This window comes from Esox lucius, chromosome 13 (genome assembly GCF_011004845.1).
Source record: "Esox lucius isolate fEsoLuc1 chromosome 13, fEsoLuc1.pri, whole genome shotgun sequence".
Classification (NCBI taxonomy): domain Eukaryota; kingdom Metazoa; phylum Chordata; class Actinopteri; order Esociformes; family Esocidae; genus Esox; species Esox lucius.
In genome coordinates, this window is record NC_047581.1 from 20282659 (window position 1) to 20308711 (window position 26053).

The 26053-nt window shown below is 44.4% G+C and overlaps 1 protein-coding gene across 4 annotated transcripts in view; it reads right to left on the reverse strand.

The window, feature by feature from the left end:
* The window catches only part of emid1 (EMI domain containing 1), a 64139-nt gene that overhangs the window by 2800 nt on the left and 35286 nt on the right, over positions 1-26053 (reverse strand). For 3 of the 4 annotated variants that reach the window (XR_002197691.2, XM_020052809.2, XM_020052807.2), the window contains 12 exons: positions 14489-14593; positions 14210-14271; positions 13970-14093; positions 9913-9957; positions 9719-9817; positions 5741-5845; positions 3775-3864; positions 2736-2788; positions 2568-2630; positions 2405-2449; positions 2147-2191; positions 1817-1828 (listed from right to left, as the gene is read on the reverse strand). Coding sequence is in view for 3 of the 4 variants with exons in the window: in XM_020052809.2 (XP_019908368.1) it covers positions 1817-1828; positions 2147-2191; positions 2405-2449; positions 2568-2630; positions 2736-2788; positions 3775-3864; positions 5741-5845; positions 9719-9817; positions 9913-9957; positions 13970-14093; positions 14210-14271; positions 14489-14593 (848 nt within the window). In the remaining variant the exon portion in view is untranslated. The remainder of the gene's footprint in view (positions 1-1816; positions 1829-2146; positions 2192-2404; positions 2450-2567; positions 2631-2735; positions 2789-3774; positions 3865-5740; positions 5846-9718; positions 9818-9912; positions 9958-13969; positions 14094-14209; positions 14272-14488; positions 14594-26053) is intronic. The other variant, XM_020052808.3, reaches the window with a different exon arrangement.

Genomic DNA, 26053 nt, shown 5'->3' on the forward strand with positions numbered 1-26053 from the left:
ATACATTCCACAAATACTAACACTCCCCTCTTCTGTCTATGCACAGACTGAATTGTAAGTCATTTGCATCACTTACTGTCCATTATATATAATTGGAAGGTTTTGTAAAAGCATGGCACGATTGATCGTCATCATGCAGTATTAAATGTCCCTGAACAGGTTCCCGTTAGCCTTCCCTTAGCAAATGACTTAGCACGCGTGAGGTAGAAACAGCAGGCATGCGTGTGTATGTATGTATATGCCAACGTCAGATGCTCAGACTGTGACTGTGAGAGGTAGCCATGGGAACAACAGCTTGCAGAGGGCGTCAGACAGCTTTAGGGTCGGACAGGAGCAGGACAGTGTTTTGAATAAGGGGCGGCAGTCCACAGCACACCCCAGGGACCACAAAAAACCACAACCGCCACTACAGCATTCAACAGAACAAACAGCAACCACAATCCCTCATGCTACAAACAGACACATTTAAGTAAACAAATACAGGTGCAGGGCCATTTACAGAACAATATTAATAACGATGGATATGGATACACACCAATGAGCCAAAACACGACCGCCTGCCTAATATGCTGTGGGTCCTCCGCGTGCCGCTAAAACAGCACCGACCAGCCGAGGCATGGACTCTACCAGACCCCTGAGCATGTCCATTGGTTTCTGGCACCAAGACGTTAGCCCCAGATCCTTGGAGCTGCAGCAGATTGGACATGTTGGCCCAGCACATCCCATAGATGGGTAATTTGGAGGCCAGGGCAACACCTTGAACACTTCATCACGTTCCTCAAACCATTCCTGAACGATGTGTGCAGTGCGGCATGGAGCATTATCCTGCTGAAAGAGACCACTGCCATCAGGGAATACCATTGCCATGAAGGGGAGTACCTGGTCTGCAACGATGTTTAGGTACAGTAGGTGGCACGTGTCAAATTGACGTCCACATGATTGCCCGGACCCAGGGTTTCCCAGCACATCATTGCCCAGAGCATCACACCCCCTCCACCGGCTTGTCGTCTTCCCACATACACGGCCGTCCACATGATGTAAGAAAAGGGATCTATTGGACCAGGCGCCCTTCTCCCACTGTTCCAAGGTCCAGATGCGACGCTCACGTGCCCATTGTAGGCACTTTCAACGGTGAAGGAAGTGAGAAATGTGAGTTGTCTGTATTCATTTTTTACCTTAATTCATTGACTATATGGAATTCATCTAACGCGGGTCCAAATCCAGTCTCACCAATGGTGGTCACAGGGGTCATCATGGGCCCTCTGACCGGTCGGCCACTACTCAGCTCCATACACACCAGGGTTTGATGCACTGTGTGTTGTGACACATTCCTCCCATAACCATCATTAACATTTTCTCTGCCTTGTGCCACAGTGGACCTTCTGTCGGTTCAGACCAGATGGGATGCCCACGGGCATCCATGTGCCTTGGGTGCCCAAAACAGTGTCACAGGTTTGTGGCTTGTCCCTCCTCGGACCATTCGAGATGCCATTTCAGGGATACTCTGACCCAGTCGCCTGGCAATTAAAATGTGGCCTTTGTCAAAGTCGCTCAGGTCTTTACTCCTCTACCCAACACATTGACTACGAGAACTGATTGTTCGCTTACCATCTAATCTACCCAGACTTTGACAAGTGCCCTTGTTAGGCGATGATCAACGTTACTCACTTCACCTGTGAGTGGTCATAATGTTTTGGCTCATCAGTGTATATATACAGAAGTGGAAGGCAAGTGAAATGAAAAACATATGTAAAAGTGGTGTTTACATGGATCATAAGGACAACCACATTGTGACTTGGTGTAAAAACTCCCTTACATTTAAATTGTTCTTGTAAATAAGAAAGAGGAAAAGCAGTGATTAGACAGGTACACATTGTCAGTATTTACACACATTAAGTACACTATGGTTAAAAAAATATGACATTTCTCAATTCTGGCATTCTCTTTCTTCCTCAAACCACATTAGAGAAAATCTATTAATTTGAAACCTCCTATGGGTTTTGAGGATGGAAGAGAATATACAAGGTCTGAAGGAAACTAATTGAGGAAGGGCCATGGTTTCCCCTTCTTCCTCCTGGTCTTCTACAGCCCAGTGAGTGTCAATGAGACACAGGGTGAGTTAAGGCCCCATCTTTGTTGGGCTTACCGGCAGGCCTTTTTCTCCTGGGTCTCCCTTAGCTCCTTGTACACCCTATATGGAAACACGAAGAATAATGGCACACCTGTGACATCAACTAACTTGCATTAAAGTTCAGGCTGGGTTTGTGTGTTATGGCTTGTTTGTACACCATAACTATTTGCAGTTTCCTATGGTGTATTTATGTGTGAAGTCTGGATTTGTCCATTTAGTTTATTTAGACCATACTCTTAAAGGCCACAGACAGACAGGAAGTAGGTGACTTACCGGCTCTCCTCTAAACCCTCTCTCTCCTGGATAACCCAAGGGACCCTACAAAGCCAGAGGCAAGTTAGAATGACTTTTGGTTCTCTATCAAGGTGATGAAAGAATAGAATGGGAAGGATAAATTAGGCATGATTTGGCCTTGGCTGGTCTGTATCATACTCACTCTCTCCCCGCGTTCTCCCTTTGGCCCCACCGGTCCCAGCATCCCAGGGGCCCCAGACCTCCCCTGTAGTGAAACCAGAAAAGGTTCAGACACATTTGGAGAGGTGACCAGGAAGTGGCTCTTATTTCATTCATTATTACACATTGTAGTGCTAATGCAAATCCCTACATTCTGTCCTGCTGGGCCAGGTGGTCCCGTGGGTCCTTTGGGTCCGGGAGGACCTATGTGATAGGACACAGAAAGGACTTTGAGCATCAACGTCAGTGGAAGCTTTGATTGATAGGAAAGGATTATGTTACGTGTGTTCTGGAACAACTGCAAGTTAAAATAATCAGATACACAAAGGTATTTGGACTATGACAGACCACAGTTAAAGTGGAACTGACAGCATTTTAAAAACAGGAAATCATACTAAACAAATGTTGAATTACACACACAGTAACAACATGACGTACTTTGTAACATTTTCTGACAAGCGATCACATCGATGTGGTCATTTTCACTTTTCCATACATTCATAGAATGTTGAGGAATGACGTAGAGCAAGGCTATAGTCATAGCAGTAGGTAAAGCTAGGTCCCAAAGCATTTGGACAGAGACACCTTTAGTTGTTTTGGTTTTGCACATTCAAATTAGCCAAATGCAGACTTGCAAAGCGAATAACCTTCTTGCTTTTTTAACTGGGAGCTCTGTCATATGTGATAATGACTTCAAATAAAATCCCAAGATCAAGAACACAAAAAAGTCTGCACTCCAATACTAGAATACTTAATTTCACCTTCTTAATTTTCAGACAGGCACACTAATTAGTTTCTCCACTTATGCTCTGACCAGAACCAAAAGGCATAGGCAAAAGCTATTGTCTTCATGCACATGTTTAGCTGATCATTACAATTAGCCACACCTGTCAGGGGAGGTCAGAAACATGCTGCATTCAAATGACAGCAGGAACCGGGAAGCCTAGAGAACCCCCACTCACTTGGGAGGCTTGAAATCTATATCTATAGCAATGCACCACTACACAGTACCTTGAAACGGGCAACTGTGAACATGAAGGTTACAAGGGAAGTTAGAGACTCGTAAATGTAACTGAATCTAAATTGAGACTTAGTCCAAGGGCGTAACTGATGATTTCAATCACTAAACTGACATGATATTGAAACCAATATGTTACTGGCTAGAGACAGAGCAGAGAAAACCGACTGACCAGGTGGTCCAGCAGGGCCTGGCAGACCCAGGACAGGAGGCCCTGGTGGGTCAGGGAAGGTGTTGGAGAGGAGCAGCTCTTTCCCCTGACCTGTAACACAGAGGACCAGAGCACAGGCGACTTGTTAAACAGGACAATTACAAGAGGCCTAATGGAGAAAATAATTTACTGAACCACATTACGGAGAGCCTAAAGGTGGCAATACTTTCACGATAGTTGGTGAGATGAAGAGTACTTGTCCCAGTGAGATGGAAAGGACATATCCCAGTAGCCTAGCGTTAATAGCATTTTACAGCGAAACCTTGCCAGATTGAATTCCTGAGCCAGAAAAGTAAAACAAATATCTTGTTCTGTACTTGAGCATGGCAGCTAATCCAAATTGCTCCTGTTAGATGCTCTGGATAATAAGTGTCTGCTAAAAAACAAAACATTTCAGAAAATATGACATAGTTTGGTCAAGAGGTTTAGACTGCATTCTTCAGTACAGGTGCTGCTGCAGAATGGGTCTGACAACGGCTCTTTCAACAGAAACTATCTAGCTTGCCCCACATTTCTATTAAATAAAGCATTGAAATATCTAATCTCCAGCTCCTGTTCCCCAAAAACCTCCTAGTCCCTTTCCAACTACACACTTTCCTGAGTTTAGAACATGTTATAGAATTAAATGTCTATGATATTAGAAGATCTGTTTTATCCCCTGCTTTACCTGTGACCCTGTCCTACTTGAAGGTAGGAGGTTCTGCTGCAAGAGATTTCAGCCTCCAGCTCCAGACGAGAAAGCCAATAAGCCAGTGTTTTCCAAAGGAAACTCAGCACAGAACCCCTGTGTCTTTTGCTTTTACTTTGATGTGAAAGAAATGTCTCGGTCTCAGAAATCTCAGCGCCGCCAACCTTGATTAACCTACAGCTAGAAGGTCTGAAATCTGTCAGCCTACACATCCGTATACTCTGCAGGCTCTTTCCTCGTCCTCCTCTCTCTCTCTGTCTTTCAGCCCTCACACCTTCCAGCACGGCCTAGACTCCAACCTTGAGTGAGGCCGAACCCCTCGCCAACCCCCCCCCCACCCTCAGCTGCTTCAGCTTCACATCTGGAAGTGGTTGAGTGACATCAGCAGATAGATCCTTATCCCAGCATGTGATGTTTGAGTCTTCGCCTCTCTCACTCTCTCTCCTCCTCAAACTCAGACCCTTTCAACCTCCACTCAATCAACTTCCCTCTTCTGCCTATTTGGCAGGTAGACAAGACTGGGGAGAGTGAGAAAGAGTGCCCGTTGAAACCCACTGCATTCATTTGGCTCCTTGTAACATCCTTACTTTTATTCCCTCTGCGATTCTCTCTCATTCCACTCACTCTCTCTTCTAACTTAAATAGACATTCGACATGACTATGTCTATTGCAATGTAATAGCATGAAGAAAAAAAATCATTAGTGGGAGCATCAAGACTAAGACTGTATTTGTTTTCCTTACATAACCTAAAGAAATCTAGTGTCCTCAGCTCACACCCCTCAGGAAAATGGTCTGCATCTCCACTCATTTTTGACTCATGGCAAATTGATTCTGTGTGGACTGAGGTTACTTCCTCTGGTTTGGCCCACAAAAAGACCACCTATTGTGGAAAGGGCAGGGGAGGGGTTGTTGTCTGACAAGGACCAACAATCCATCTGGTTTTTTACCTCTGGGATATTTCCAAGTCCATAATACTAGAGTGTGAATACTCTTGAGCTGCACTAAAATGGTTTACCATTTCCCTACACCCACTGAATGGAAAATGTACCCAAATGACAATAAACGACAGTGACAAGGACAAATAACGGCCTTACTGCTTGCATATTGGCCTAATCATGATATTATCTTTACAAATAAATGAGCAGATGTTTGAGGTTCATTAATAATGCTGTTAACCTGATGAACTGTGTGTGTATGTGTTGTTGTATAATGGATGTCTGTTTTGGTGACACTCCTACCTCGCTCCGTCTCTGGGACTGGGGCCGCGGGTCCAGGGGGTCCAGGAGGACCAGGAAGCCCAGGTAGACCCCTCTCTCCTGGGAGACCTGGTGGACCTTTGGGCCCTGGGTTGCAGGGAGATACATCACACTGTTACGCTTAGGGAAAGGACTTTGCATGACAACCATGGGAGTTAAAAACAATGGTAGAACCAGCATTGGTATATGCTTAGATTTTTCTCATCCTTTAGAAGGGCACCAGAGAAGTGATCCATTGTTCCTGTCATGGCAGAGGAGCACTGGTAAACCCAGAAAAGGAGGTGGGGTACAGAGCATGTAGATATAGGTATAGTAGAGAAGGTAAAGGTAGGGAAAGTGGGGTGGGGTGGTGTGGGCGTGATGGGAGCGAGCGCTGGAGGGTTTATAAAGTTTGAATGCTTGGAGGCTGTGTGAAGCAGACTAAAATCAGCCGAAGGAGAGGACGGGAGAAAATGGTGGGGTATAGAGAGTGGGCTGGGAGACTAACTGGTGTTCAGCTGTAATTGGGTGGGGGGTGAGGGGTTGTGTGCTGGGGGCTCAAAGGGGGACCAGGAAAAACTTAAATAAACACCATTAAATGCCAGAGAGTATTAACGGACTGGTGCGTAATAAATTAAATGGCGTCTACACGCGCCAAAGTGTGACAGCACGTGTGTGTAACTGGTCCCCACAAGCCAGGTAGTTTCTCTCTCCCTATCATTTTAAATGTATGTATCTGTACCAGACTGTTGATGTTTTATATTATGTCATTTTATACAGCTCCCGAAAAAAGGGTTAAAATTAAGTTGAAAAGGAACGTTTTGAGTGAGGAACAGAAGCATTAAATTTGCAGTGGTCTCTTAATTTTAACCCTCCTGTTCCTCACTCAAAACCTTACTTTTAAAAAATTTTGGAAAGGAAAGAAAAACATGCAGTGGTCTCATAACTTTTTTTTTCCGGAGCTATATGTTTTCTGTTGACCCCATGAGGTTGCTAACAGGGATTCTTATAAAATCCTAAAATCTCCTACGATGACTTCTCCTTTTGTGAAAAGCGGGCAATAGCAGCTGAGAGGTGACTTGGCCCTGTGGTCCTGCTGGATGGGGCTCCTCCAACCAGAAACCCAAACAATGCCTCATCTCCCAGGTCTCACAGGTGGCCAGAAGGGGCTCCTTCATAGCTGACCACCTAGGTTTGGGACTTGTCTGTGCCACTGGCTGGCAAGTGACAGACATATCCCATCTGTGATTCAAATCAACCTGCTCATGGGTCAGCATCGATAGTAGTGATTTTCTGGTGTTGTCACGCTCTAGTGAATTCCTCAGGCAGTTCAAGTGCCTGCTAAAACTGACTGAGGATGTCAGGTAGGTGAGCAAGCCCTAACACACCTTGAACCAATATATACTGAATAAAAACATCAATGTAGTCACTTCCCTGCATAACAGCTGCGTTGTGGGTGGGTAGGATGCTCAACAATGTACTTCTTGGTTAAGCAAATAGTGTGATAAGACGCAATACACCTTGGCAAGATATAAATTGGAGGACATACTGTACGTTTCCATATGTGACTCTCCTAAACCTGCTGAGGAGTTGAAATGATGCAAGGCCAACATCATAAATAGGACATGACGAAATTTGGGAGGGGAGAAAACTTGGATAAAAGTACCCCCCCACACACACAAAAATATCATCTATCCTTCCATCTATTTCTTGTAATCCTCAATAATGCTCTGGAGGTTTATGCAACTATCATTGTGTTACAATTATTTTATTAGCAACTATGAATAACTTGGCGTAAATGGGTAATACGTAATGTGTTATTACAGTTCTGATTGGGGTTGACACTTCACTGATTCCTTTGAAATTCATGAGTACAATCCATTCCGATTGTAACTGCGGCATAACAGACTTTGTGTTGAGGTCCTGCACACACTCAGTCTCACCTGAAAAACTACGACCCTCGGTCAACAAACCAGTGGCACAGCTGGGTAGTCAAACTGGTTCTCCCTGCAGAGTTTCTATTACAATGACGTTCAGTCTGTGTGTCACTATGACGTTAGGGCAAACAAGGCTCTATTTTTCCTGAAGAGTTATGGGTCCCTAAAGCAGCTGTCGGGTGCAGCGTCAAGGTGGGAGCTTAAGTGTGTGTGTGTGTGTGTGTGTGCGCGCATAAATATTCGTGTTAGGGAGTCCTGGTTCTTCTGCACAGGAAACATATGTTCTGTCTCTCTGCTAATTCAGGGAAAAACAGGCCAAAACCGCTACCCTGCAGAAAAGTGTCAGCCCCGGTGAGTGTGACTCAGTCTGACCCTTGACTCTTTGTGAATCGGTCTATACCATGTTGTTATCCCTAAGGACTTCATTAGTTTCCCTCCCTCCTACACCTGAGGCACCCGGAACCCCCGCGACCCAGCATGCTCTCATAACACTCAGGTTCTCTATTACATAAAACACGTTCTCGTCAATGAACGGGAAGAATTCAGCGTACAGAGAGAGAACATACTTTTAGATACCCTTTGTGCACTCTAACAATTCACAGGATATAATGGAGATAGGAAAAACCATAACATCACAGACATATGGAAAGCATAAGGAGCCAGGACTTGTATACATAGCTCATGTTCATTTCAGATTGGATTCACATGGTGCCTCTCAGAAGTGGTTTTGTAGTTTAACTTTTGCTCTACATCTGAATTCAACCCACCACCAGGCACAGCGCAGGAGTCCTAATCTCCCTCAGAGAGGGAGGGGCAAACTCTGACTACATGTTTTATACAGAGCTCAACCACAACCACAGCCGTCAGCTGCTACACGTTATAACAAACTTAAATCCCTACATATCTTTGTATCACTGAACTTGTAACAGCCTAGGGAATACATTTTTTCATACTGTAATTTATTATTTATCTTTAACAATTTACCCTACAATTTAGTCAACAGGATTTTCTTCATGTTGTTGATAGAACACCTCTGATTGTTGTGAGTCATACAGTTGTTTTGCGTGGTCTGAGGGCTAATATTTTTGGCAGCATGAAGGTAACCATGCTCAATCAGTAAACTGGTCTGATGGCTTTTATTGTTTTGATGGTTGAAAAGTCTGTAAGTTATCACCAGGCTGTTCACAGAGGAACTGCCATGTTGTTCATGGACTACTACAGCATATGTTTTTGGAATGGCTGAGTGGTTTAACAGAAAAACAAACACCCTGATAGAACAGGCCATAATGCAGTTTGTGGCAATTCATTTCTGTAGATCAGAGTAGATAGAAGTAAACTGGAAGAGACAAACTCAACTAGTTTTGAAGCCACTTAAGGTTTTACAATAATATTAATTTGACATGTCAAATAAGCTTTTAATTTGACGTGTACAAATTGTGTATGATGTTATGTGCCAATGTACATGGGAGAGCAAGCATTAGCTTCAGATAAGTACTAGCCTTAAAACGATGACTAGAAATTGAAACTTGTTTTTCCAACTGAAATCAAACTTCAGTTTATGAAAACAAAAAAAACAAAAAAACAAGCAAGCTAGCTAACTATCTAGAGCAGTCACCCTAAAATGACAGATACTATTTTAAAAGGATGAGATACTCTGTGCAGACGTTGTCAACCTAACACCAAGCTGTGAGACACTTTGACCTTGGAAGTGTAAATAGAACATTTTTATTTAATATTATGTATAAATTATTGATGGAACTTTTGTTGTAGTGTAAATAGGTCCTTAGGTAAGAGCACTGAAATCGTTTTCTTGGAGACAATGGGTTAAGTGGTTGGGCATGTAAACAACCCTTTGTCCCCACACATCTTTACCACATACATATTTATTGACAGATAGTGTCAACATTTTGTAAGACAACACCATTGCATCCAGCTTCATCAACTGTAAACATGCAATTACCTTCATGTGGACACAGTCCACATCCATTCCTATTGTAATTCAGCCAAAAGAAAGGTTGTTGTCTGGTTATAGGAAGGCTCTTACCCACTGGTCCTGGAGACCCCTTAGATCCTGGGGTCCCAGATGGGCCCCTCACACCAGCCTCGCCTCTGGGGCCCGGCAGTCCCTGAGACCCTGGCTTTCCTGAGTAAAGATGGGGAACAGAAACTAGTAACCATCTAATGCAGTCACAATAGTAAGAGTTTATGTTAAAAGAAAAACAAACATCTGGAACATACCGTCTCGTCCAGGGGTCCCGTCTCTGCCTTTATCTCCCTTTGGACCTGTGTGTTAAGAAGGGAACAGACAGGTGTCAGACAGCAGACCAGGGTCCAGGGAAACAGGGAGAGAAAGGGTCTCCAGTGCATAGTAGAAAAATGAGAATTGAGTAATTCCTGAGGTGGCCATGCAGCTGAGCTCTACAGACGATTACACAGACTCTCTGACAGATGAAGCCCTGAGATGTTAATTCATGGTTAGAAAGGGAAGAAAGCCCTCAGCTAGTCATGTATGACTTACAGGGTGCAGACAAAATAACGGAAATACCTAACAATATATTAATATCAAGGACCCAATAATGAGTACGGCCACCCTTTGCCTTCAGAACAGCTCAGTCCTTCTTGGAATGCTGTCATACAAGTCTTTAACGGGGTGTAGTGGACTATTGCACCATTCTTCAAGACGAAAAGTCTTGAATGAGAGATGAACGAGGTGGAAATCTGCATTGCACTCTGCGCTCCAGAACTTCCCGTAAAGGTTCAATGATGTTCAGGCCTGGTGATTGGAGAGGAAGGCATTTGACATCACCCTGGTGGTCATAAACACTTGAATTGGTTTAACAGTGAGTATGGGGGCATTATCATCTTGGAATACTGACGTATATAGGATGCACCTGGTCCTGTATTCAACCATGCAGAGCAATTATAAATGCAGTGACTCCCACAAGATGGCGGCCCATACCATTATGGACCCCACCATGTTTAACAGCTGACAGAGGACATTGTGGGCTGAAGGCATCCTTTGGCTTTTTCCAAACATAAACCCGTCCGGATGTGGGAAATACGGTGAAAAATGACAAATCAGACCTTTTCCAGATTTTTCCAATTGCTCAGAGGTCCAGGTTCTGTGCTTACCCCGAGTTATGCGTGTTTATGCACTGGTCTTGGATACAAGTGGTTTCCATAAGTTCTGGCGAAGTTTGCAGCGTACAGTTTTTGATAAAAGCGTACAGTTTTGTCAGTGATGTTATGATTCAGTTTGGTGGTTGTTTTCCAGGGTGTGCTGTTGGGGCATTGAGCAACTCTCCGCGGTGAACTAACAAGTGTCCATCTATCTCTGTCGGTCAGCTTCAACATGCGACCACTGTTCCTCTTTGCTGATGTAGTTTGTCCATGTATGGCATATGCTGTCATGATTTTTGAGACTCTCACCCCCTGACACTTGGTATTATTTTGCAGTTTTTTATGTCAGAAGCACCTGTAATTTTGTCAGCAATAATTTTACCCCTGTGGAACACTGCCTCATGTCACTTTGAAAACTATAACTGTTAGACTTCTTTCATAGCTTACATACCGCTATTTGTCAGACAACCTAATGTGACCTCTGCTGCCGTATTTGTAATTGTGTCTTCAAAGTAACAGTCCTTTTCATTTGGTGTTTCCATTATTTTGTCCACCTACTGTATATTGGGGGAGTTACATTGAAGAGAACAAGTATTTGATACACTGCCGATTTTGCAGGTTTTCCTACTTGCAAAGCATGTCGAGGTCTGTAATTTTTATCATAGGTACACTTCAACTGTGAGAGACGGAATCTAAAACAAAAATCCAGAAAATCACATTGTCTTTTATCGCATGACATAAAATAGAGCTTTTTGGTCTAAACTCCACTCGCCGTGTTTGGAGGAAGAAGAAGGATGAGTACAACCCCAAGAAAACCATCCCAACCGTGAAGCATGGAGGTGGAAACATCATTCTTTGGGGATGCTTTTCTGCAAAGGGGACAGGACGACTGCACCGTATTGAGGGGAGGATGGATGGGGCCATGTATCACGAGATCTTGGCCAACAATCTCCTTCCCTCATAAGACATAAGTATTTGATCACCTACCAACCAGTAAGAATTCCGGCTCACAGACCTGTTACTTTTTCTTAAAGAAGCCCTCCTGTTCTCCACTCTCCACTCAACTGCACCTGTTTGAACTCGTCACCCGTATAAAAGACACCTGTCTACACATTCAATTAAACAGACTCCAACCTCTCCACAATGGCCAAGACCAGAGAGCTGTGTAAAGACATCAGGGATAGAATTGTAGACCTGCACAAGGCTGGGATGGGCTTCGGGACAATAGGCAAGCAGCTTGGTGAGAAGGCAACAACTGTTAGGCAACAACCGCAATTATTAGAAAATGGAAGAAGTTCAAGATGACGGTCAATCTCCCTCGGTCTGGGGCTCCATGCAAGATTGCACCTCGTGGGGCATCAATGATCATGAGGAAGGTGAGGGATCATCCCAGAACTACACGGCAGGACCTGGTCAATGACCTGAAGAGAGCTGGGACCACAGTCTCAAAGAAAACCATTAGTAACACACTACGCCGTCATGGATTAAAATCCTGCAGCGCACGCAAGGTCCCCCTGCTCAAGCCAGCGCATGTCCAGGCCCGTCTGAAGTTTGCCAATGACCATCTGGATGATCCAGAGGAGGAATGGGAGAAGGTCATGTGGTCTGATGAGACAAAAATAGAGCTTTTTGGTCTAAACTCCACTCGCCGTGTTTGGAGGAAGAAGAAGGATGAGTACAACCCCAAGAAAACCATCCCAACCGTGAAGCATGGAGGTGGAAACATCATTCTTTGGGGATGCTTTTCTGCAAAGGGGACAGGACGACTGCACCATATTGAGGGGAGGATGGATGGGGCTATGTATCGCGAAATCTTGGTCAACAACCTCCTTCCCTCAATAAGAGCATTGAAGATGGGTCGTGGCTGGGTCTTCCAGCATGTCAACGACCCAAAACACACAGCCAGGGCAACTAAGGAGTGGCTCCATAAGAAGCATCTCATGGTCCTGGAGTGGCCTAGCCAGTCTCCACACCTGAAACCAATAGAAAATCTTTGGAGGGAGTTTAAAGTTCGTATTGCCCAGCGACAGCCCCGAAACCTGAAGGATCTGGAGAAGGTCTGTATGGAGGAGTGGGCCAAAATCCCTGCTGCAGTGTGTGCAAACCTGATCATGAACTACAGGAAACGTATGATCTCTGTAATTGCAAACAAAGGTTTCTGTACCAAATATTAACGTCTGCTTTTCTGATGTATCAAATCCTTATGTCATGAAATAAAATGCACATTTATTATTTAAAAATCATACAATGTGATTTTCTGGATTTTTGTTTTAGATTCCGTCACTCACAGTTGAAGAGTACCTATGATAAAAGACTTCTACATGCTTTGTAAGTGGTAAAACCTGCAAAATCGGCAGTGTATCAAATACTTCTCCCCACTGTACGTGGTTTACACCACAGTAAACCTGAGGGTTCCGCACAAGGCAAACAATTCTGCCAAATTATATTATTTGTGAAAAAAAAAAAACTATATAGAACAGATAAAGCCTTTCTCTGAAACTACTAAAACTGAACCACAGACATTGTGTGGCAGGATGCAAACTGTATTTTAGCAGATGCTCTTATACAGGAACAATGTGTATTCAGTGACTTGCTTAAGGTCATAATGACATAATCAGGGAATTGAACCAGCAAACTTTTGTTCTCTGGCCCAACACTCTATTATCTGCCGCTAAATGCACATAATGGTGCATTTACATTCTTCTTAACTTGAGGGAGCCTTTGGCTAAAACAGATTTGAATGTAATTGGATGGAAATTGATACACCACTGAAAGGCCTTTTGAGAGTGCAGCAGTAGAGCACTCTCTTTTTAGCTGCAGCCAAGGCTAGGCTGAGCTCCAGGGGATGAGAGGGCTTTCATGCCCCGAAGTGTTCACTTTCCACACTCACTCCCTCCCACAGAACCCTGAAAGTGAGCAGCACAGACAACTGGACACTTTCTAGTTGAAGAGGAAATTAGTGTGTGTGTGTGTGTGTGTGAGTACATCTCTCTTTTAGCAACAGAGGAAATAGGATACAAAGGATGAGAGCGGGTAGAGTCAGTGAAGAAAGAATGAGGGCACACAGGCAAACCTGTGCTGAGTCACTTCTCAATTATTAAACATAACCCATTTCACTTAAAACAGCAGGTATACGTGGTTGCCCCTGAAACTAGTCTATACAAGATTTACATACCCACGGGCCCCTGCTCGCATTTGGTTTGTGGAGCCTCTGTCTGTGAGGAAGACTCTGGTGCCAATACATCTTTTCCCTGTAGGTGGCGATGAGAACTGGAGGCAGGTGAGGACAGCACCAGGACCTAGTGGAGTGAAACAGAAACAACACAGACACTTCTAGAGAAATGCTGTCCTTCTCTTTGAGCATTGTAATGCTGACAGACTGTGCAGTCTCTCACTGCAGCAGCCATGATCGTACCTTGGCCTCCAGGGACCGGAGCCTGTCCGCCAGGGCAGTGATTCCACTACAGTTAAGACAATCTGGAGAACAGAGGAAGTCACATGTATTATATCTGGATAATTATCGACATCAGCAAAAGCTTTTTCCAAACTACACTTTACTGATTATAAAGTATTGTTTTATACTTGGGGCCTGAGCGGGTCGTCCATTACTGAAAAGAGACACTTTCCCACAACCACCTTAGTGTGAACAGGTCTTATGTGTGGCTGTAATAAGTGTTAGTGTTGTGGTTCTCACTATCGGAGAGCTGCTCCCCTGATCCCGCGTGGGCCGGTACCGGTGGCCGGCGGAGAGTGGACGGCTTCCTCACTGCCTCCTGAGTCCCCAGCTGGTTAGCGGACTCTGCAGAGGAAGATACAGAGGCATCAGGTCAGTGAGGTCATACAGACAGCATTCCAGTGGGGTCCATGGAGTCAGTCAGGCTAAGGGTTGTGATAACCAGCGAGGCTCCCAGGCAAAGGCCCTATCATTACACGACAACAAATACCAACCACCACACTAAGTCTTTTCACTCAATTTATGCCAAAAATGGTTTTGTTTTAGTTCTTTGTTTTTATTATTTCTATTAAAATGATTTGGACTTAACGAGGAATTCATCCAATTAACGATGAAGTGTTGTAGCAGGCTCTGGATCGAGGGGAGGGAAGATGAAGGGATGGAGGGATGATGTACAGATGAAAGGATGATAGACATAGAGGGATGATATACGGATGGAAACAATAGATGAAGCGATGATTGATTGATGGCGAAATGATTAATAGAATGAAAGATGAGATTCATGGAGAGATGACTGATGGAGTGAGGGATGATTGACGGATAACGGCATGAGGGTCCTAGAGCAATAAGAGACATCTGTCTCTGTCCTGTCTCCATCTATATACTGACTACACTGCCACCGTATCACATTCACAAAAAACAAAAGCCACACTCGACTAGAAAGTTTTAATGTTGGCATGTTTTCTACTGAGTATGAAAACAAAATGCCTGGGGGAGAGAGACGAAAAAGGCTAACAATAACATCCTTGTATTCAGAGAATGGACGGTTTCAGCTCTGACCTCTTTGGTCTTGCCTTTTTAAGGATTGTGGGAGTTTGTGTTCCTGAAGGTTGGGGATGTATTGAATGGGTAGACCTTAGTGGAGTCCTAAACTGAATCATGTGTGTGTTAGTGTGGTTGTGTCTGTATGACCCAGGTGCTCCTGACAAACAAGGGCCTGAGTTCAGCACCTCGTTAGAGGCCAGCCAACACCTCCTCTCCTCCGGCTGGAGCCAAACACACTGCAAGTCACTGGGCAACAGCACCTGCAACTATTTACCACCATTACACTGCTCCAAACAGCTCACCCAATCTCTCTCTGTCATACAATCACAATCAGACACACTTACTGTAATATATCTTGTGCACTATTGATGTTTGTCAGTGACAGCACAGACAAAGATAAAAAGAGGTCCTGTTCTGTTTAGAGCTCACTTTGTGAGGGGAGAGTGAGTAGGAGAGTGAAAAGGGCAAACAAGAGCATTACAGAAAGAGTCTGTTCCCATAAAGGCAGACAAGGACAAAAGGAAAATATCCGTGTGAAAAGGCTTTGTTAAATGGAGACTGCTTTAGTCACCCTTTATGGTTTTGATTTTTTTGTTTGGAGTTGTAAGGCTTGCTTAGAGGATTACAACCAGATCATGTTATGAGTAGTTCAATTTAAACAATGTGCTGACACTGTCAAGTAAAGGTATAATTTAGCAATGTATGAAAACAAAAATGCTAAGGAAACTGTCCCCAACAAGTTTTATTCTTACACATTTTTTGGGGAGTCAACACTTTGTGTGTGTGTGACGGAGGGGGACTCGGTGGATGTCTCCTACAGAGACCAGCTTGTATCTGGCTGTGTCAGATTTCAGATTGGCTGGTTATTGAAAACTTAACCCTGGTGCAGAGTGAGCTGACGGCAGCTCTAACGCCACCTCTCTCTGACAGACAGCTCCTCGTTTTGGCAAGATCCCTCCACACACTCCAACACACAGCAGAAAACATTCAGCTTTGGCACTACACCCGTGTACTGTCATTGTCTCACTCCTTCATTCCCTCTGCCAGTCCATGTCACAAGCTTGGAATACACAGGATAACAAGAGAACTCCATTACTCTACAGGGGGGAGAACTGTAGTTCTTGACCAGGATTGGACACACTGCAGCAGGGAGTGGTCCACTCCTCCATACAGACCTTCTTCAGATCCTTCAGGTTTCGAGGCTGTCGCTGGGCAATACGGACTTTCAGCTCCCTCCAAAGATTTTCTATTGGGTTCAGGTCTGGAGACTGGCTAGGCCACTCCAGGACCTTGAGATGCTTCTTATGGAACCACTCCTTAGTTGCCCTGGCTGTGTGTTTCGGATCATTGACATGCTGGAAGACCCAGCCACAACCCATTTTCAATGCTCTTACTGAGGGAAGGAGGTTGTTGGCCAAGATCTCGCGATACATGGCCCCATCCATCCTCCCCTCAATACGGTGCAGTCGTCCTGTCCCCTTTGCAGAAAAGCATCCCCAAAGAATGATGTTTCCACCTCCATGCTTCACGGTTGGGATGGTTTTCTTGGGGTTGTACTCATCCTTCTTCTTCCTCCAAACACGGCGAGTGGAGTTTAGACCAAAAAGCTCTATTTTATGTCATGCGATAAAAGGCAAATTCATTATTTAAAAATCATACAATGTGATTTTCTGGATTTTTGTTTTAGATTCCGTCAATCACAGTTGAAGTGTAGCTATGATAAAAATTACAGACTTCTACATGCTTTGCAAGCAGGACAACCTGCAAAATTAGCAGTGTATCAAATAGTTCTCCCCACTGTACGTTACCATAGACAGTCAGGGAAACAGGCTGTGTGTTGGTTTACTTGCATGTACTGAGAGTGATCCCTTCATCTGGGCCAACAGCAGTAATATCAGGGCTAACGACCCCTATCTCTCCCCTCTCTTTCCCCTCTGCATCTCTGTCATGGCTAATGAACCCCTCCCCTCACAGCTAGCTGGAGGTGGTCAGAGAGATTTGCGAGTGCATTTGACCCTTGACCGTGTGCTGCTCTGGGGGCCTAATCATTGACTGGATCAGAGCTGTAGACTCTGTGGAGGGAGGCGAGGATCAGAGGTTGTCCTGACATCAGCTTTCTTTCTCTGTCTGGCTCCAGGCCCTGAGAGGGTACAGATCCCCGGGGTGGTTTCAACTGTTTACAAACACACTGACCAGTCATTTCCTCTCCACAGGCCTGCCTGGTGCAACCCTCTCAGGAGACAGAGGGAGAGGAGCGTAGCTCAGTCAGAGTCATCTGCAATCACATTGCAGGTATACAGTCGTTCACAGCTCTGTGAGTGGGTACGTGTGTGAGTGTGTGTACACATGTACTTGTCTATCTAGCATTTCAGAGCCGACATGTCCTGAAATGACATGAAAAACAGTCCTGATTTTCTAAATGCTTTTGTACGCAGGATTAGGTTTGGGGTTTGAAATGTTAATGTTAGGTGTTTTAGCTATAAATATACAGTCGATTATTGATTTTAAAGATAGGTTTAGGTTATAATTAGAGAATGGTAAAAATATTTTTTTATGAAAAATTGTTTCATGAGAAGTCATGAAAATGTGGTGTGTGTTTGTATGTGTGAGTGTGTGTTTAGGGGGATGTTTGCGTAATAGAAAGAACATCCTCTAGTGTTTGTGAAAGAATGTTTCCATGTAAATGTTTGTAGACTTGTGTGTGTCAGGGTTTGTTTGGGAAACTGCATGTGCACTGAAAGCCAATACACACATACAGTTTTGCTATACTCATATGAGTCTATAATGTATCATGCATACTTTATATATGCCAAAAAGATGTTTCACCATACACTTCCACGCATCCTCAGAAAAACATATGTGACACAAACCTTTCCTGAAGGAAGGCAGTAGTAGATTTAGAGGAGATCTTTGGGGATGATGAGGTTTCTCACTAACACCTACTGCATGTGGCTATTATGTCCACCTCATATGAACAGCTTGTGTGCTGGCAGTAGGAGCAGGGGGCTGAGAACTCTGGCTGAAAAGCTTCCAAAAAGCACAACACCTCTCCCTCTCTGTGACCCAGGTTAGACAAATAATCAACCCCCCACCACCTTTTAAGCATGCCCCTGAGAGCCCTCTGTGGCATTCGAAGGGGGTCTGGGGAGGCCCCTACCAGCATGCGGTCACAGTGGGAGGGGGCTGGGAGGCCAGCAGGCTGGTGTGTTTTCACAGCGTTCCACTTCTCTTCTTCCCTTCTTGCTTCATGATGGTCAGTACTGCAGTGATACTCTCCCAGTTAAAATAAGGATTCCAGGTCAGTCCTGCAGTGATACTCTCACAGTTAAAATAATGATCCCAGGTCAGTCCTGCAGTAACACTCTCCCAGTTAAAATAATGATCCCAGGTCAGTCCAGCAGTGATACTCTCCCAGTAAAAATACAGCCGTGCCTGCTACAGAGAGGCCAGACAGCCATGCCACACATTTCGCCCTTTCTCTTTCCACAGAGACCATGCATGCTCTGTCCATCTTCCCTATCAGCATATTATTTGCTCTGGATTATTTACTCTCTTTTACTCTTTTACTTATGGATGGAAAAGTCATCGATCTGTGCTGATGTACACCAACAATGTTCTGCTGCTGGTTCCTGCTAGAAAGGCATGTTTTGTGGTATTTAGATTCCATTTCAAGGGCTTTATTAACATGGGAAATATTTAATAACATTGTCAATGACGGTGAAAAAATTATAAAAATGAGTTTTAACAAAGAAATACATTCTATGGTGAAATATGACTTTGTGTCCTAATACATTTGGTCTGTAATGTTGGGTGAGTGGTTTTACACTAGCTCACACACATCCTGTCTCAGTGGTGGCCACTGTGAGATTTCGTCGACAACGAAGTGCAACGATATGATTTCACCAAGTCAGGTCAGAACTCTCAACGAACCTCCATCACGTGGGACTGACTGAGTCCCTCTCCTTCAGCTGGAGTTCCACAATACTGGCTTATGTCAGAGGTCCCCATTGGAAGGTACGGACTCTGGCGGCTAAACTAGACCCATGCTGTCACATCACTGTACTGCCAGCCCCAGATCGACAACTCAGCCATCAGTGAGCTATACCATAGAGCACGCCTGCGAAGCAGACCTCACTTGAAGCACTTCTTGCATGAAGCAGCGTAGTTTTATGCTGCAAGTTACATTTCCTTGTGATAGTAGATGTGTTCTTATCAGAGTCCACATTCAGCAGGGGTATCTGTGTCCTGCTCCTCAGAAAACACACTGTGATGTCTCTTTCCACTGGTCCTGTTACTTAGAAAACACACTGTGATGTCTCTTTCCACTGGTCCTGTTACTTAGAAAACACACTGTGATGTCTCTTTCCACTGGTCCTGTTACTTAGAAAACACACTGTGATGTCTCTTTCCACTGGTCCTGTTACTTAGAAAACACACTGTGATGTCTCTTTCCACTGGTCCTGTTACTTAGAAAACACACTGTGATGTCTCTTTCCACTGGTCCTGTTACTTAGAAAACACACTGTGATGTCTCTTTCCACTGGTCCTGTATTACTTATTTTCTTCCTCTAACAGAGGAACTGCCTCTCCTAAGGGACCTCCCACCTCAGCCTGTGGTGGTATGGCCTGGTCTCTCTTCTCAGCCTGTAGTGGTATGGCCTGGTCTCTCCTCTCAGCCTGTAGTGGTATGGCCTGGTCTCTCCTCTCAGCCTGTGGTGGTATGGCCTGGTCTCTCCTCTCAGCCTGTGGTGGTATGGCCTGGTCTCTCCTCTCAGCCTGTGGTGGTATGGCCTGGTCTCTCCTCTCAGCCTGTGGTGGTATGGCCTGGTCTCTCCTCTCAGCAATTAGGGGCAGGTGTAGGTGTGGGTATTTAGGCCAAAATATGGGTAGGTTGAACTAGAAGAGTCTTTACATGTATACACACACATACATATATATATAACTCCCGCCACACACTTACACACACACACACACAACCACATGGCTGTTGTTGAGAACAGACCTGCTGTGGTTTTGAACCAACTAAACTGAAAGTGAAACCAGACATAACCTGGTGGACCATGAGGTGAAGGATGGTGTGGGGGGTCAGGGAGGGGCAGACACATCTCACCTCATCAGTCAACACGGACAGACAGCAGAGTCACAGCTCCCATCACCTCCACTAGACCTCCATCACTAATGGGTATGGGAACTGACTGAGGCTGTCTGGGATCTTTTCCCAACACTTGGCATGCATGGCCACTCCATGGAGTGTGGGAACCTGTGTGGATGCCTGCATTCTAATGTCTTCCTCTTGTTATAGAACACCTGTGAGCTCTGATTCCAGATGAACTGTTAACTGGCCTCCCCAGAGCAGCCACCGACAAACCCAGCAGGGTGGCACTAACCCACTCCAGTTCCTGAACAGAGCAGCCCACGTCAGGTGGTCCTGTATTATGGAGCACACACACAGACCTCCGAACACACAGGCACACACAAAGACACACACAGGCCCATGTACCCGCACGCACACACATACACACACAGACACAGCAAGGCCAAGCCTGCTCAGATGAGGCCAGAGCCTAGGCCCATATGTCACAGACATTACATGAGCCCGGCCTGAAAAAATCTCATATTACAAAAAGAAAGATAGTGATGTCTTTACGGTGAGTGCAAAGTTAATGATTTCCAATGGTTTTGGACACAATGAGACGGCAACTGTGACTGCATGACAGCACCTTCAAACACCACAGGAATATTGCTAGGAATTCTAGCTTTATGCCCTCCTCGTAGGTAACGGAGGACTATTTATTTATAACTATTTACTGTTGTGTTTATTTTAAAAAATCAACTGTGTTGAAAGTCTGGCCTAAATGTTGGGCCGAGTGGGATTCAGGCTTCGATTGACCACTCTAACACGCTCACACTCACACAGACACGTAGATACAAAAATCTGCAAAGATGAGTGGGGGCAGAAAAAGTTGTTGCTCACCAGTTCTTAAAGAGTGCAGCGCAGTCCCCTGCCCAGTCAAGTCATCCGGATATGCACAGAGACATACCCCTGGTCTTACCTCTCCTCCTCCCATCCCCCATCCCAGGCATGCTCACCCTGACCCCCCACCCACCCCCCCACCCCCACTGGCACAGTAGTTTGGAATGATTACATAGTGGAGCCTAACCTAGTTGTCCGTCCATCAAAGGATGATGCGGTTTCAGCACAGTGCAGCCTCTACCCTCCCTCTTCTGTGGTCTGTGGGAACCCACACTGCCGTCCTTAGGCCCACCTGACAGTGTCCTGTTGACAGTTGCTCCCTCATTAATAATGGGTACAGAAATAATAAGGTCTGTTTCACAATGGCCCTTTATTTACTTCCCCCTTACCTTTGACTACTAACTACGGTACCTCCCTATCATGATGCCAGACCACTTTATTTATTTCACCGTCTAGAATATCCCTTTGTTGTCTCTGCACTACGGCATGGTTTTAGCTGTCTCAGCAAGTTTTATCTTGACAACAGGATGCCTGGATGTCCAAAACAACAACAAGTGGGGGTGTTCATGTAATCTCCGAAAACAAAAGAAGTCTGAAATCCAATATTCCGACAAACAGATATGAAAATGCAAGGCTAAACATGCTAAAGAAAAAAGTTTAAAAGGAGGAACACTAAGCCATCGCGTCCCCCTTCTCCCCCAGGACGCAGAGATTGTTAGTGTATGGCAAAATGGAAACAATTATCTTGGTGCCGCGAAAACAAACAATGCTGTGGTCTGTGTAAAGTGGCTAAAATTTGTGGGAAGCACATCTGGGGAAATGAAGCATGCTGGGTTTGAGAAGTTGTGTGGTTGTGATGGGCTGCACCACAAATTTGCCCCACACTTTTTAAACATTTCCTCCTTTTGAAAGTAACAGATGTCCAATAAAACTGAGGGAGAGGCTGACGTTACCAAATCCCCAACCATCACTTCTTGTTAAAACTGATAAAAAAAACTATAAATCTTTCCTTTCATGTGCCCATCTTGTGACCCCAGTCGACCTGCACAAAGATGTCTCCATCATTCTTTGTCCCCCACTTTTCCTAGTATATAGAAATCAGTGTCACTGATTTAGCTGTATTAGTGACAATGACATAAATATGTATTGAGGTTGACATCTATACAAGCATAATACTCACAATTTTATCTCAACGTAGAAATACACATAGAAACAATACTCTAAAGCTCAGCCAGGCTTCCGATCTTGTTTGTATCTGGCTTTTTTACCTCCAGTACAATTAAAATTAATAAAAACAAAACCTAGAACCTGGAGTTGCCAGCACCATGCTCTTTAGAAGAAAGCTACCTGTGACCCCAACACCTATTTCACCTTCAGGAACTCTCATAGTAACAGTCAGAGGTTTAGATGGCAGGCCTTCTGATTTGACACACTGTACCAGCCAGAGAAGCAGGTTCAAACCAGGCTGGACAGGACTCTGTCCAGGCTGGACAAGCCCCCTAGGATGCACAGATGGTTAATGGAGTCAAAGGCTTCAGCTAAAACAATAAGAAAAGCCAAACAATACAGATGTGTGAACATTCGAAGTCCAGTGTTGCTGGGGGTCCACCTGTGGCCAGCTCTGAAGCCTGACTACACTGTACTGAAAACACTGTAGAACTCACAGAAGTGGGTTGACTGTTTGTTGAACTGATGTTTGAAAACTTCAGACAGGCAGATCAAGATTGGTGTCTAGCTTGTGGCCTCATTTGAAAACTGGAATTAGACAGCAGTTTTCCAATCCTGCAGGATTTTAGATGTCTGTAATGTGAGGTTTAGCAATCAGGCAATAGGGGCTAAGATAACAGGGACAGGCAGCCTCAGTAAAAAGTGGTCCAGATCATTGAGCCTAGCTGATTTGGAAGTGCTCTTGAGTTATGCAAGGCAACAAGCAATTTGTTCATTCAAGTTCTCCTTTATTTAATATTCATTTTGGATGAAGATTTGAAAATATTTAATGACAGAAAAATGCAAAATAAATGAGGGGACAAATACTTTTCCACAGCACTGCAGACAGCACTGTACATAACTACCAAATTTCATAACTTTAGGGTAAGCATTTTAGCATTTTCAATTTGTTATTATAGCGCCACCATCTGGCTAATCTAATTTAGTAAATGTTAAATCTCTATTGCAAAATGCATCATTAAGCAGAGTTAATTGAAAATCATACCAGTAATGTCTGTGGCATATGGACACACAGAGACAAATCCAAGAGAAAAGTAAAAAATTATACGCATTCAGATATAGTAGCTGTATTTGACAATGAATAGTACATACACACATATCAATACATACAACAGTGTTCTAGTAACTCAAACATTTATGAAAACTGCCAAAATACAAAAGGGGGAAATATGACGGTCTTCTTCCAAGCAAAGAACTAAAAACCCCAAGTAGGAACATAATAGTGGTGAAGCAGGGCTATTTCACACAGTGTGGTTTGCTGCACCAAGACACCCAGCAACAGTAAGATACTGGGGGAATTCTTGGCCAGTGAACCCTCTTCTCGGGCCTGGCTCATTACATTGGGGAGATGACATGGGCTGAGTCCCAAATGGCAACCAACTGCATATTTAGTGCATTACTCTTGACTAGAGCCTTACTGGTCCTGGTCAAAAGAAGTTCACATAGAAGGAAATAGAATGCCATTTGGCCGTCAACTCTGCCCACACTGCCAGCCATGCAGAAAGCAATTCAGTCCACAAGCTGCCCCATGTCTTATGCTATATGCGGACAGTTCTGTAGAATCACACGGTCTGAATGTTTGAATGACATGTTGACTCCAACATGCATAGTTTACATGCCAATGTAAAATCCAGAGGTATGTTTGAATACTAAGTTTTACCTCTGGCCTGTTGTCGTCCATCAGTCTATGGCATAGAATTTTCTCTATGGCATAGTCTTTTCTCTATGGATCTGTAAAAGCAGATAAGGACAACAAGGCCTATTAAAAGAAATGTTTTAAAACAACCCCACCCTTTCCTCCTGTCACCACCTAAACAACCAAAATAACCAAGAGCCCCCTAGGACAACTGTGTAACTACACCCATGGAAACCAAAGGTTTGGCCCTATGATAGTGATGGCACAGCTCCCCAAGACAGACCGTGGTTGCCAGACAGATATTCCAACTCCCCTCTAGGCAATATTCAGCTCATACAGCAAACTGTAAACCTGCCTTAATTCTATGTGATAGAAACATGAACTCGAAGCAGCAGAGAGACAGGGCATGGTGAACGTGCCAAGCTCCCCCTCTTCTTAACATTTTCCTCAGGATTTAGCTCCTTTTAGAGAATGTTGTGCATTTCCCCCTACACTCAATTGGCTACTATTTAAATGTACATGATCCTTTGTTACTTCTCTCACGGCACCCAATTCTCTCTATTGCCATTGAAAGCTTGTATCATTGTACTGTTAAGACATTTCCACTGTAACTCGGTTCTCTCAGGAAAAAGATGTGTTAAAACCAAAACATACCGGAGGCAGCGGCTTAGACCACTCGACCATCCCAGGTCACAGATGGTAACACAATGACACCCATCACTGCCTGGTAGAGCAACTGAACCACCCCAGGTTGCTACAGAGGATGGTGGGATGGTGGAGTTCATCACCAGGGTCAGGAAGTTCCCTGCCATCCAGCACTGTTACGTCAGAGTAAGGCCAGCCAATTAACAGACTTTTCTCTATATACTACGGCACGGTTGGCATGGCATGTGGTACTGCTCTAAACTCAAGCTATAAGACTGTTAAACATAACTGAAAGGAAAGGATTATTCAATGTTCAATTCAGACATCATTTTACCTAACGTGGACCTAAGTAAAAGGTTTTGACCTATACACATTTGAAATCAACTTAAGTCTGAAAAAGACCCTAAAACAGGAGGTTTGCATGTTGAAAGGCACAGCTGGGCATTTGAGGCCTACATATTCTCCACAGAAATGGAACCATTGGTTTGGGTCATCGGTTTAGAACAGCAGTTTAGAACAGCAGTTTAGGACAGCAGTTTAGGACAGCAGTTTAGGACACTGGTTTAGAACATCGGTTTGGGCTTCAACATTATAAAAACACAGGACGAATTAGCAGCATGTAAAACAAAGGTTTGGTACAAATAGACAAAGACACACTACTATTCAGCTTTTACCGTAGGCTCAAGAATAAATATGCGCACACACACACACACACACACGCACGCACACGCACACACGCAATGCATTCAAGCCAAGTCTCAATGTTATAGACCTGGGCCAGGATCAACATAATTCCCTCCACACTCATGGTTCAGGTCCAGATTGATGGTCCTGCTCCAGATTGCTGCCTCATTGTTTTCACTATCTGCTCTGGGCCAAATCTCAACATCAGTCTTTATAGTCATACACACGTGTGCAACTCTGTGTCTCTCAAACACGCACACACGTTAGTAGGTCATCTCACACACACCTCATAAGGGGAGTAGAACTGTCTGTAGCTAGATGGTTTAGTAGAGTCTCTCTGTAGCTAGCTGGTAGAGTTGTCTTTCTGCAGCAAGATGGTAGAGTAGAGTCTGTCTGAGAGGGAAATGGTACATTACAGTGAAGACTGTCTGTAGTTACAGGGTGGAGTGAAATAGAGTCTATCTGTAGGTATATGGTACATTACAGTAGAGCCAGTCTGTAGCTGTAAGGAATACTCAGGAGAGGGAGGCTTGGGTTCAAGCGCAGAGCGCTGCAGGCTTTATTTTCCAGGCTAAAAGGGACAGGCTGAAATCGA